The 13,116-nt window shown below is 49.0% G+C and overlaps 1 protein-coding gene across 1 annotated transcript; it reads right to left on the bottom strand.

Annotated features, from left to right (window-relative positions):
• Positions 1-5,547: 5,547 nt before the first annotated feature.
• LOC141073453 (uncharacterized) lies at positions 5,548-12,188 on the bottom strand. The gene is made up of 5 exons (XM_073560682.1): positions 12,072-12,188; positions 11,652-11,985; positions 10,307-10,433; positions 9,878-9,948; positions 5,548-6,584 (listed from the first exon to the last, which is right to left on the bottom strand). The coding sequence occupies exons 1-5, from the start codon at positions 12,105-12,107 to the stop codon at positions 6,259-6,261; spliced, it is 894 nt and encodes a 297-aa protein (XP_073416783.1). The 5' UTR covers positions 12,108-12,188; the 3' UTR covers positions 5,548-6,258.
• Positions 12,189-13,116: the final 928 nt, after the last annotated feature.

Genomic DNA, 13,116 nt, shown 5'->3' with positions numbered 1-13,116 from the left:
GTGCGGCCATTAACCCATTGTACTTCAGAAATGAGCAGTGCCCGGGTAATGCACTGGATGGGCCGCCAACCATGATCACAAGCGATCTTCTTTCTGCTCCATGATTTATATGGCGGCTTTGATATAAGACATTTGTGCTGCAGGACTGGGCCAGCGATGATCAACTTTCCAATACAATGACAAAGAGTCCCACAACCCTGATGAGACCGTGGCTGTAAAGATGGACCGTGGCTGTGGAGATGAGACCATGGCGCTAGCGAAGAGACTGTGGCGTTGGAGATGAGACCATGGCGCTAGCGAAGAGACTGTGGCGGTGGAGATGAGACCGTGGCGCTAGCGAAGAGACTGTGGCTTTGGAGATGAGACAATGGCGCTAGCGAAGACACTGTGGCGGTGGAGATGAGACCGTGGCGGTGGAGATGAGACCATGGTGCTAGCGAAGAGACTGTGGTGGTGGAGATGAGACCATGGCGCTAGCGAAGACACTGGGGCGGTGGAGATGAGACCGTGGCGGTGGAGATGAGACCGTGGCGGTAGGGATGGGTCTGTGGCGGTTGAGATGGGTCTGTGGCGGTAGAGATGGGTCTGTGGCGGTAGGGATGGGTCTGTGGCGGTAGAGATGAGACGGTGGCGGTAGTGATGGGTCTGTGGCGGTAGGGATGGGTCGGTGGCGGTAGGGATGAGACCGTGGCGGTAGAGATGGGTCTGTGGCGGTAGAGATGGGTCTGTGGCGGTAGTGATGGGTCTGTGGCGGTAGGGATGGGTCTGTGGCGGTAGGGATGAGACCGTGGCGGTAGAGATGGGTCTGTGGCGGTAGTGATGGGTCGGTGGCGGTAGGGATGGGTCTGTGGCGGTTGAGATGGGTCTGTGGCGGTAGGGATGGGTCTGTGGCGGTAGAGATGAGACGGTGGCGGTAGTGATGGGTCTGTGGCGGTAGGGATGAGACCGTGGCGGTAGAGATGGGTCTGTGGCGGTAGAGATGGGTCTGTGGCGGTAGAGATGAGACGGTGGCGGTAGTGATGGGTCTGTGGCGGTAGGGATGGGTCTGTGGCGGTAGGGATGAGACCGTGGCGGTAGAGATGGGTCTGTGGCGGTAGAGATGGGTCTGTGGCTGTAGAGATGAGACGGTGGCGGTAGGGATGGGTCTGTGGCGGTAGAGATGGGTCTGTGGCGGTGGGGATGAGACAGTGGCGGTGGGGATGAGACAGTGGCGGTGGGGATGAGACGGTGGCGGTAGAGATGAGACGTTTGAGGCTACACCTAAAATCTCCCGAGTAGTGGGTGACGTGGAGTGATGCAGTGTGGATCTCCCCTTGTTGATGTCGCCTCTGGCTGAGATGTGGCCCGCGTTGGAGTAGACTCACGGCTCCATATTGTCTAGAGAAGCTTCAGACCGGCTTTTGAAGGAAGGAGAGGATCTGGTGTAGAGGATCTGGTATGGCGCTTCGGTTGTCTGAGATTCTTTGGAAGTGTCTTCTGGCCTGACTTCAGGACTTGTTCATCTCCAGTCATGAAGGCTGAACACAGACCGGAGCCTCGCGCCTCCTGTCCTCATGGAATCACCATTTGTTTCACCTTGGATCCATTTATCAGGATCTTGTCTTCTCCACAAAGTTATATGAAAGGGTTTCATCCGTAGACACTTCGATCTCACAGAGCTCCTGGTGGTCTGCAGGAGTCGGAGCTTTCTGAGGACGTCTGCGAATAATCATCTCCAGTGTCTCTGTAGGGCATCCTGGTGGCTCAGTGGTTAGCACTGTACTATATATAGGGCATCCTGGTGGCTCAGTGGTTAGCACTGTACTATATATAGGGCATCCCAATGGCTCAGTGGTTAGCACTGTACTATATAGGGCATCCCAATGGCTCAGTGGTTAGCACTGTACTATATATAGGGCATCCTGGTGGCTGAGTGGTTAGCACTGTACTATATATAGGGCATCCCAATGGCTGAGTGGTTAGCACTGTACTATATATAGGGCATCCCAATGGCTGAGTGGTTAGCACTGTACTATATATAGGGCATCCCAATGGCTGAGTGGTTAGCACTGTAGTATATAGGGCATCCCAATGGCTCAGTGGTTAGCACTACTATATATAGGGCATCCCAATGGCTCAGTGGTTAGCACTGTACTATATAGGGCATCCCAATGGCTCAGTGGTTAGCACTGTACTATATACAGGGCATCCCAATGGCTCACTGGTTAGCACTGTACTATATATAGGGCATCCCAATGGCTCAGTGGTTAGCACTGTACTATATATAGGGCATCCCAATGGCTCAGTGGTTAGCACTGTACTATATAGGGCATCCCAATGGCTCAGTGGTTAGCACTGTACTATATACAGGGCATCCCAATGGCTCACTGGTTAGAACTGTACTATATATAGGGCATCCCAATGGCTCAGTGGTTAGCACTGTACTATATATAGGGCATCCCAATGGCCCAGTGGTTAGCACTGTACTATATATAGGGCATCCCAATGGCTCAGTGGTTAGCACTGTACTATATATAGGGCATCCCAATGGCTTAGTGGTTAGCACTGTACTATATATAGGGCATTCCAATGGCTTAGTGGTTAGCACTGTACTATATATAGGGCATCCCAATGGCTCAGTGGTTAGCACTGTACTATATATAGGGCATCCCAATGGCTCAGTGGTTAGCACTGTACTATATATAGGGCATCCCAATGGCTCAGTGGTTAGCACTGTACTATATATAGGGCATCCCAATGGCTGAGTGGTTAGCACTGTACTATATATAGGGCATCCCAATGGCTCAGTGGTTAGCACTGTAGTATATAGGGCATCCCAATGGCTCAGTGGTTAGCACTACTATATATAGGGCATCCCAATGGCTCAGTGGTTAGCACTGTACTATATAGGGCATCCCAATGGCTCAGTGGTTAGCACTGTACTATATACAGGGCATCCCAATGGCTCACTGGTTAGCACTGTACTATATATAGGGCATCCCAATGGCTCAGTGGTTAGCACTGTACTATATATAGGGCATCCCAATGGCTCAGTGGTTAGCACTGTACTATATAGGGCATCCCAATGGCTCAGTGGTTAGCACTGTACTATATACAGGGCATCCCAATGGCTCACTGGTTAGAACTGTACTATATATAGGGCATCCCAATGGCTCAGTGGTTAGCACTGTACTATATATAGGGCATCCCAATGGCCCAGTGGTTAGCACTGTACTATATATAGGGCATCCCAATGGCTCAGTGGTTAGCACTGTACTATATATAGGGCATCCCAATGGCTTAGTGGTTAGCACTGTACTATATATAGGGCATTCCAATGGCTTAGTGGTTAGCACTGTACTATATATAGGGCATCCCAATGGCTCAGTGGTTAGCACTGTACTATATATAGGGCATCCCAATGGCTCAGTGGTTAGCACTGTACTATATATAGGGCATCCCAATGGCTCAGTGGTTAGCACTGTACTATATATAGGGCATCCCAATGGCTCAGTGGTTAGCACTGTACTATATATAGGGCATCCCAATGGCTCAGTGGTTAGCACTGTACTATATATAGGGCATCCCAATGGCTTAGTGGTTAGCACTGTACTATATATAGGGCATTCCAATGGCTTAGTGGTTAGCATTGTACTATATATAGGGCATCCCAATGGCTTAGTGGTTAGCACTGTACTATATATAGGGCATCCCAATGGCTCAGTGGTTAGCACTGTACTATATATAGGGCATCCCAATGGCTTAGTGGTTAGCACTGTACTATATACAGGGCATCCCAATGGCTTAGTGGTTAGCACTGTACTATATATAGGGCATCCCAATGGCTCAGTGGTTAGCACTGTACTATATATAGGGCATCCCAATGGCTCTGGTTAGCACTGTACTATATATAGGGCATCCCAATGGCTCAGTGGTTAGCACTGTACTATATATATATAGGGCATCCCAATGGCTCAGTGGTTAGCACTGTACTATATATATAGGGCATCCCAATGGCTCACTGGTTAGCACTGTACTATATACAGGGCATCCCAATGGCTCACTGGTTAGCACTGTACTATATATAGGGCATCCCAATGGCTGAGTGGTTAGCACTGTACTATATATAGGGCATCCCAATGGCTCAGTGGTTAGCACTGTACTATATATATAGGGCATCCCAATGGTTCAGTGGTTAGCACTGTACTATATATAGGGCATCCCAATGGCTGAGTGGTTAGCACTGTACTATATATAGGGCATCCCAATGGCTCAGTGGTTAGCACTGTACTATATATAGGGCATCCCAATGGCTCAGTGGTTAGCACTGTACTATATATAGGGCATCCCAATGGCTGAGTGGTTAGCACTGTACTATATATAGGGCATCCCAATGGCTCACTGGTTAGCACTGTACTATATATAGGGCATCCCAATGGCTCAGTGGTTAGCACTGTACTATATATAGGGCATCCCAATGGCTGAGTGGTTAGCACTGTACTATATATATAGGGCATCCCAATGGCTGAGTGGTTAGCACTGTACTATATATATAGGGCATCCCAATGGCTCACTGGTTAGCACTGTACTATATATATAGGGCATCCCAATGGCTCAGTGGTTAGCACTGTACTATATATAGGGCATCCCAATGGCTCAGTGGTTAGCACTGTACTATATATAGGGCATCCCAATGGCTGAGTGGTTAGCACTGTACTATATATAGGGCATCCCAATGGCTCAGTGGTTAGCACTGTACTATATATAGGGCATCCCAATGGCTCAGTGGTTAGCACTGTACTATATATATAGGGCATCCCAATGGCTCAGTGGTTAGCACTGTACTATATATAGGGCATCCCAATGGCTCAGTGGTTAGCACTGTACTATATAGGGCATCCCAATGGCTCAGTGGTTAGCACTGTACTATATATAGGGCATCCCAATGGCTCAGTGGTTAGCACTGTACTATATAGGGCATCCCAATGGCTCAGTGGTTAGCACTGTACTATATATAGGGCATCCCAATGGCTCAGTGGTTAGCACTGTACTATATAGGGCATCCCAATGGCTCACTGGTTAGCACTGTTGCTTTGCAGCCCTGGTTTCAAATCCCACCAAGGAAACAACTGTAAGGAGTTTGTATGTTCTCCCCGTGGGTTTCCTCCAGGTTCTCCGGTTTCCTCCCACACTCCAGACATACTGATAGGGAGTGTAGATGGTGAGTCCCGATGGGGACAGTGCTGATGCCTGTACAGCGCTGTGGACTATGATGGTGCTATATAAGCAATGCATAGTAGATCTATATCTCAGGAGGACAGTGAGGCGCTGTCATGTATATGAGCCTCACATAAGGAGGAGCAAGGTGAAACCGTCCTAATCTCCGACGTCTCGGGGCAATGTCCGGCCTCCCCCATAGGGCAGATTCGTTCCTCAGACGTTGCTGCGTTTCGATAACATCGGTGCTGCGCAGTCGGCTGTTTGAGCGCGTTAAGGATGACAATTTTTCCTTCCTCCTCAATAAATAAAGTCAAACTTAAACCTCAGCGCTCGAGAAGAGAGACTCGATTTGATGCAAATTCATATTACATTTTTAAGAATTCACTGAACCTGATGAATTTGAACAATTTGTGATTCCCTTCACATAGTAACATAGTTATTAAGGTGGAAGGAAGACCTAAGTCCATCTAGTTCACCCCATACATGTTGTAAAAGCAGAAGCAGGAAATGCAGCAGCTATTCTAGGGTGAATCTGGATAGTGAGAGGACGTCCTACCATAGGAAAGATAAAGCCATAAAACACTGAAGAAACTGCACAGGTGGAGAAGAAAATCAGTATATGAGGAATAGAGAATTGTTATAAATGCTCTTTCGGAGCATACGGAGGATTCGCAGCACTCTGGGATCCCTGCAATCTAGTTTTCTTGGAAATTCTTGAATTTTAAAAGATTCACTCATCTATACTCTGCCCCACAGGAACTGTCTGAGAAATGAAAAGTCGAGCAAAAGAAAATGTTATTAAAAAACTAAAAAGGCTTATTGCCCAGGAGACCGGCCTCCGCTGATAAGACGGCAGTGGTGGCCGGTAACTTAGGCAACGAGCAGTAAACGGTAACCGTTCTCATGACCTTCATTCTTCAGAACCTTTAATGGTTATTTTGCGGAGCTGGTGGTTGTGACAAGCTCTTCGCTGGTTTATCCGTTGTAAGAAGATGAGCCGATGCCTCCACGACTGTTCCGATCCTGCCCCGGTTGTGGTGGACGTGGCGCTGATTGCCGTTACCTGCTGCTCCTGTGGGTCGCTCTCAGTTTTTGGATCTCCCTCTCCAGCACCACGTGGTGCATGTACTTGATCAGGAACTTTTTGCGCTCGGCTCTTTCTCTTATAACGTCGCGCCGCTCTGACATCCGAAAGGTGACGTCCTCCAGAGCGCTGCGTAGGAAGGTCAGGATGGCGGTGTCCTTGCCGAGGGTCCGCAGGTGGTCTTCCTTGGTGTAGTTTTCTACCAGCACTACCTGCTCCGCTCCTGCCAGTCGGAATTGTCTTCCTGTCTCCTCTGCAGACGGATTGTTCTTGCGAGTAATGATGATTATGGGGAAGAGACCTGCGAGAAGACAAGAAGTGACCCGGCGTCACCCGCTGACGTCATCGGTGCCCGGCCATCAGATACAGAGCGGAGGCTGCGGGGAACATTGTCAGGTTTGTTTTTTTAAAATCGCCCATTTACTACTTTTGTGCGGTTTTGCTGCAGTTTTCCACTTGCTCCATTCTAGAATTCCGCAGGTGGAAAACCGCACAAAAAATGCACTAAATCCGCAGGAAGAATGCAGGTCATTTGACCTGTGGATTTAGTAAATTCTGCGCAGAAAATTCCAAAGCAGAATACGCACCGTGTGCACATAGCCTTAAAAAAAACCCTGACTTGAAAAATACCGGACTATAAGACGCGCTTTTTGGCAAAAAAAATTTTTGAGGAAAATTGGGGGTGCGTCTTATAATCCGAACACAGGCTTACCGGGGGGGTTGTGGCAGTGGTGTAGCGGTGGCAGAGGTGTGGCAATGCTGAGGCTCGGTGTCAGCGGTGCAGAGTGCACCTGAGGTTGGTCCCTTCCTCAGGATGTCGGCAGCAGAAATGTGGCGACGCCGCGGGCCGGTGTCCACGGCGAGCAGAGCCAAGTGCATCACCGGTTTCCCTGCGGCTATCCTCCTGAAGCCGACAGCCACCGAGATCTCAATCTGCGCACGCGCGGCATCAGGAAGATGGCCGCCGAGAAACTGGTGATGCAATCAGCTCTGCTCGCCGTGGACACCGGACCGCGGTGTCACCACATTTCTGCTGCCGGAGTCCTGAGGAAGGGGCCATGCTCTGTCTCACCACTGACACCGGACCCGCAGCATTGTCCCACTTCTGCTGCCGCAGGCATCCTGAGGAAGGGACCATGCCTCCTGTGACCCTGCGCTACCACAGCTGGCCCTCAGGTAACATACTTTAAATTCGGACAATAAGACGGACCCCCATCTTATAAGAATCTTTTTGACTGCAATTTTGCACCCCAAAATTGGGGTGCGTCTAATTGTCCGGTGCGTCTTATAATCCAGAAAATACGGTACATTCACTGTAAGACTCCTTTGTCATTGACATGAATGAAAACTGTAAATCTTCACGTGTCTATTTTTTTATTTTTTGACGGCCCGAATTCGTGTCTAAACCCGAGTGCACGTAAAAAAGTGACTAAGGCTAGGTTCACACTAACGTTCAGGAGGGCTGCGGATGGCGCCTACTTGCTCCTTTCTTCCTCCCTGAAGCGCCGCCTAACGCCGCATGCGTCCAAGCGTTTCCCTGCGTAACTATCTTTAACATTGGGTACGCAGGAATGTGCGTTGTATGCGGAGGCGTCCGCATGCCGCAATTTGACGTGTGCAGTGACCTCACGGAAATGCAAAACTTGGGAAATTTTGGAGGCGAGGTAAGTAGTCCTTTTTTTTTTTCCAGACGCTACTTGTGGATGGGACTGTAGGGACTACCATTTTGTGTTCGACCTGTGGGGCATCATCATATGTGTGGTGGTAATCATATTGTGTGTCGAGGCTGTAGGTCCATCATATTGTATTGGGGACTGGGAGCATCAAACTGTGCGGAAGGCTGTGAGAATATACTGTGGGGACATCATACTGTGTGTGGGAAGAATCTACTGTGGAGACATCATACTGTGTGTGGGGGAATGTACTGTGGGGACATCATACTGTGTGTGGGGAATGTACTGTGGGGACATCATACTGTGTGTGGGGGAATGTACTATGGGGACACAATACTGTGTGGGGGGAATGTACTGTGGGGACATCATACTCTGTGTGGGGGAATGTACTATGGGGACATCATACTGTGTGTGGGGGAATGTACTATGGGGACATCATACTGTGTGTGGGGGAATGTACTGTGGGGACATCAAACTGTGTGTGGAGGAATGTACTGTGGGGACATCATACTGTGTGTGGGGGAATGTACTGTGGGGACATCATACTGTGTGTGGGGGAATGTACTGTGGGGACATCATACTGTGTGTGGGGGGAATGTACTATGGGGACACCATACTGTGTGTGGGGGAATGTACTGTGAGGACATCATACTGTGTGTGGGGGAATGTACTATGGGGACATCATACTGTGTGTGGGGGAATGTACTATGGGGACATCACATTGTGTGTGGGGGGGATGTACTGTGGGGACATCATACTGTGTGTGGGGGGAATGTACTGTGGGGACATCATACTGTGTGTGGAGGAATGTACTGTGGGGACATCATACTGTGTGTGGGGGAATGTACTGTGGGGACATCATACTGTGTGTGGGGGAATGTACTATGGGGACACCATACTGTGTGTGGGGGAATGTACTGTGAGGACATCATACTGTGTGTGGGGGAATGTACTATGGGGACATCACACTGTGTGTGGGGGGAATGTACTATGGGGACATCACACTGTGTGTGGGGGGAATGTACTATGGGGACATCACACTGTGTGTGGGGGGAATGTACTGTGGGGACATCATACTGTGTGTGGGGGGAATGTACTGTGGGGACATCATACTGTGTGTGGGGGAATGTACTGTGGGGACATCATACTGTGTGTGGGGGAATGTACTGTGGGGACATCATACTGTGTGTGGGGGGGAATGTACTGTGGGGACATCATACTGTGTGTGGGGGAATGTACTATGGGGACACCATACTGTGTGTGGGGGAATGTACTGTGGGGACATCATACTGTGTGGGGGGGAATGTACTGTGGGGACATCATACTGTGTGTGGGGGAATGTACTATGGGGACACCATACTGTGTGGGGGGAATGTACTGTGGGGACATCATACTGTGTGTGGGGGAATGTACTATGGGGACATCATACTGTGTGTGGGGGAATGTACTATGGGGGAACATATTGCATGTGGGGGCGCATTCCCTTTGGGGTATCCTATTGTGTGATGAGCGTTTTGGAAAACTGTTTGGCAGAGCTAAGAAAGGGGTATCGGTGGGTTAGAACTGTGCGTTCTTTAATACATGTTCTTTTCTCTGTCTAAAAATGTGGAGATGTGTCCTGTTCTGTGAGGTCACTGTGTTTCCTCACCCTACCTGCGGCATAGAATTTTTTTTAGTTGCGGGGAGGTGGTAAAATGGACTGTTGTGATGGGGCTCTATGAATTCTATGTACACAACCTGTGCAAGGGAGTGCCGGTGTAGGGAAATGAGCACAGGCGGTTCTCCGTGGTTGTACCCCAGCAGGAGGCGCTGTTGTAGTATCGCCTCTTGCCTGTCACATGATTATATGATCCTATGTGTTGTAATCAACACTTTATTGTTTTCTCTGCTTCTCTGTGTTTGGTGTGCTGCGGTTACTCACCGGTCATTGTTCTACAGCCTCGCAGGATGGAACTCATCTCGGTTTTATCCCCCTCGATCCATACTGTTCCGCTGTAAATTATAACAGTATAAAGTGAAATAATAAATCTTACTGTGGGGAATTGGGTCTTGTCCCCAATAACCTGCTTGGCTGCCTAAACTCGGACCTGTCCGTGCAGCATTAAGGTCACACTGAACTTGTGCGGCGTTTCTATGATGAGTTTTCTTCCTGGAAAATTTTCATTACATTTTTCTATACAAACCCTGTGAGTTACAGGAGACGTAATTACTGAACAGGATGCAAGAACCACAGTGAAGACTGGCACGTGGGCATCCAAAAGAAAGAGACCATTGAGAGCCCCTCTAGCAGTGTGATGGTGCCCACCCCTCCCCCAGGAGCGGAGATTTCCAGTATAATATCAGAATTTACCAGTAAACCAGCACAGGAACGATGAGGTCCGTGGAGTTAGGAGCCAAATCCGTCTCCTCCACTTTCTCTACCAGGTCTTCATATTCATAGAGTTTTTCCACTCTCTCATCCAGAGGGAGGAAGGATCCTGAGAAGGAAGGAATAAAGGACGACTGAGTCCGCAGATCTCACAGTAATATCGATAGAAGGAAGAACTACAGGACGTGTAATCTTTATTTTATAATAATCTTTATATAGTGCTAGCATATTCCGTAGCGCTTTACAGTTTGCACACATTATCATGTGAGGCTACGTGCCCGCGATCCAGATTAGCAGCACTTTTACACATTGTATTTTCACTGTGTCCAAGCAGCGTTCAATCACGCAGTTAAATCCGCATGTGTTCATTGAACAATAATATGGACCTAATACATTCTCGTGTCTCCACTGCAGATAATTGACATGTTGTGGCTCGTAGTCCCGCACCGCAGGTCAGTTTACTCAGCGTCAAAATTAAGCACAGTGGGTATGGGATCTTTATAAATTAATCCACTGTGTATGCTTTTATCGTAAAACACAGCGGATTGGATGCTTCAGCCAAAAGGCTGCTATTCCAGATTGTGGGCACATACTCTAAGACTGGGAATGTCACTCATCTATGACTTGGTGGAGGGGCAGGAGGCTGGGACAGGACATTCTCGCCAATCTATGACTTGGTGGAGGGGCAGGCGGTTGGGACAGGACATTCTCGCCAATCTATGACTTGGTGGAGGGGCAGGCGGTTGGGACAGGACGTTCTCGCCAATCTATGACTTGGTGGAGGGGTAGGAGCTTGGGACAGGACGTTCTCGCCAATCTATGACTTGGTGGAGGGGCAGGCGGTTGGGACAGGACGTTCTCGCCAATCTATGACTTGGTGGAGGGGTAGGAGCTTGGGACAGGACGTTCTCGCCAATCTATGACTTGATGGAGAGGCAGGCGTTTGGGACAGGACCTTGTCACCCATCTATGACTTGGTGGAGGGGCAGGAGGCTGGGACAGGACGTTCTCACCCATCTATGATTAGGTGGAGGGGCAGGAGTCTGGGACAGGACGCTGTCACCCATCTATGACTTGGTGGAGGGGCAGGAGGCTGGGACAGGACGTTCTCACCCATCTATGACTTGGTGGAGGGGCAGGAGGCTGGGACAGGACGTTCTCACCCATCTATGACTTGGTGGAGGGGCAGGAGTCTGGGACAGGACGTTGTCACCTATCTATGACTTGGTGGAGGGGTAGGAGCTTGGGACAGGACGTTGTCACCCATCTATGACTTGGTGGAGGGGCAGGTGCTGCAGAGAAAGAGCTTGTAGTAGGATGTTCTCACCGAGCTGAGCGTAGAGTGTGGGTAAGTCCCTGTCGTAGTGGCCGATCATGGGTCTGTTGTCCGCTATGGTGATGTTGGGGGTGAGCTGGTACGTCTTCCTGACCGCAGTGGGCTCATCGCTGGCATGCATGACGTATTCTCCTCCTTCCAGGACGTACTTACAGGAGTTGATCAGCAAGGACTTCCCCGATCCTACCAGGCCAAACAGCTGAAGTAGCACCCGCTGGTACCCCTGATTACCGTGCACGCCGCCGTCCAGGCTGAAGTCACGGATATACTTTAACATTTCATCCACCGACATCTGCGGATTTTCCATCTTCTCAGACACTTTGTACTGAACAAGGAAAGTGAAAGCGTTCAGAGCTCAGGGAGCGGCCATCACCTCCGTACATAAACCGTGACGAATAACGAAGGACGCACCCTCTGCCTGCTGAACGGAAGACACCAGCTCATCATCTGCTGACAACCGGCCTGTATACGTCAGAGGTTGTCAGCCGCCCCCCGGTGATGACGTCACTGATATAATCACATTGTGACATAAATAATGGGAGAAAACGACAAAACAGGAAACTTGTGAAGAAAAAAAAAACCCTTTAAATAAGTTACAAACAATGACTTTGTCACATTACACCCTTTCGGCGGTTTGTATAGTGGGGCTAGTGGGCACATACGGGACATCTTGTGAGAGCAGGGACGACCTGGTTTTACATATTATTTAATGCCCCGTACGCCGCGTCTGCGCATGTCAGCATTTCCTCCAATGTGCCCCTGCGGCGTCTATCGGAGCGCTGCGTGCCACTGACGTCACCGGAACATTTGTTCCTGACACGTAGCGCTCCTGATGCCGGATGTGACGTTGGACGGCCGGATGTTTTGTCTCCATGAGCTGATGACGCGCGGCGCCGGGTGCTCTGGGAGTTTTCTATTGGCTTTTATTATCTGGAGCGGGATATTTAAAGCGACTGACCTGACACAGACACATTGGCCCTCGAGGAAGCGGGAAGCGAAACGTGCGTCGGGGCTCCAGCGTGACGTGCAGACATCATAATATGGGTAAGAGCCCCTTTATTTTCTGTTAACCCCTTTTTTTTACCTTTTTTACTTATGGGGTTACAAGGTTCAATGAGGGGTCGCTAGTATCCACTGTTTTTAAACATTTTTGTACGTGATATATGGTGTTTATTATATGTTTATCTTTGCCTTGTTTAATGACATAGTAAAGTGACTTAGTACTTTCGTATAAACTTGGCTTTTTTTTTTTTTTACAAATTTTGCTATTGAAATGCACCATGTATTTACACTTACCTTCTTTGAGATATAAGCTCTTCTGAGTTCTTTTGCTGGCAAAACAGGAAACTTGTATTTTTATGTTTTTTGTATGTTTTTAATTATTTTTTTATTTTCCATTGTTCACAGACAAATCAGATCTAGCGCTATTATAATAAACAAAAACCTCTAATAATGT

The sequence above is a fragment of the Dendrobates tinctorius genome, unplaced genomic scaffold (genome assembly GCF_039654945.1).
Source record: "Dendrobates tinctorius isolate UK_male_01 unplaced genomic scaffold, ASM3965494v1 ptg000301l, whole genome shotgun sequence".
Lineage (NCBI taxonomy): Eukaryota > Metazoa > Chordata > Amphibia > Anura > Dendrobatidae > Dendrobates > Dendrobates tinctorius.
Note: the sequence above shows the minus strand (reverse complement) of the source record. Positions and strands in the feature narration are given on the sequence as shown.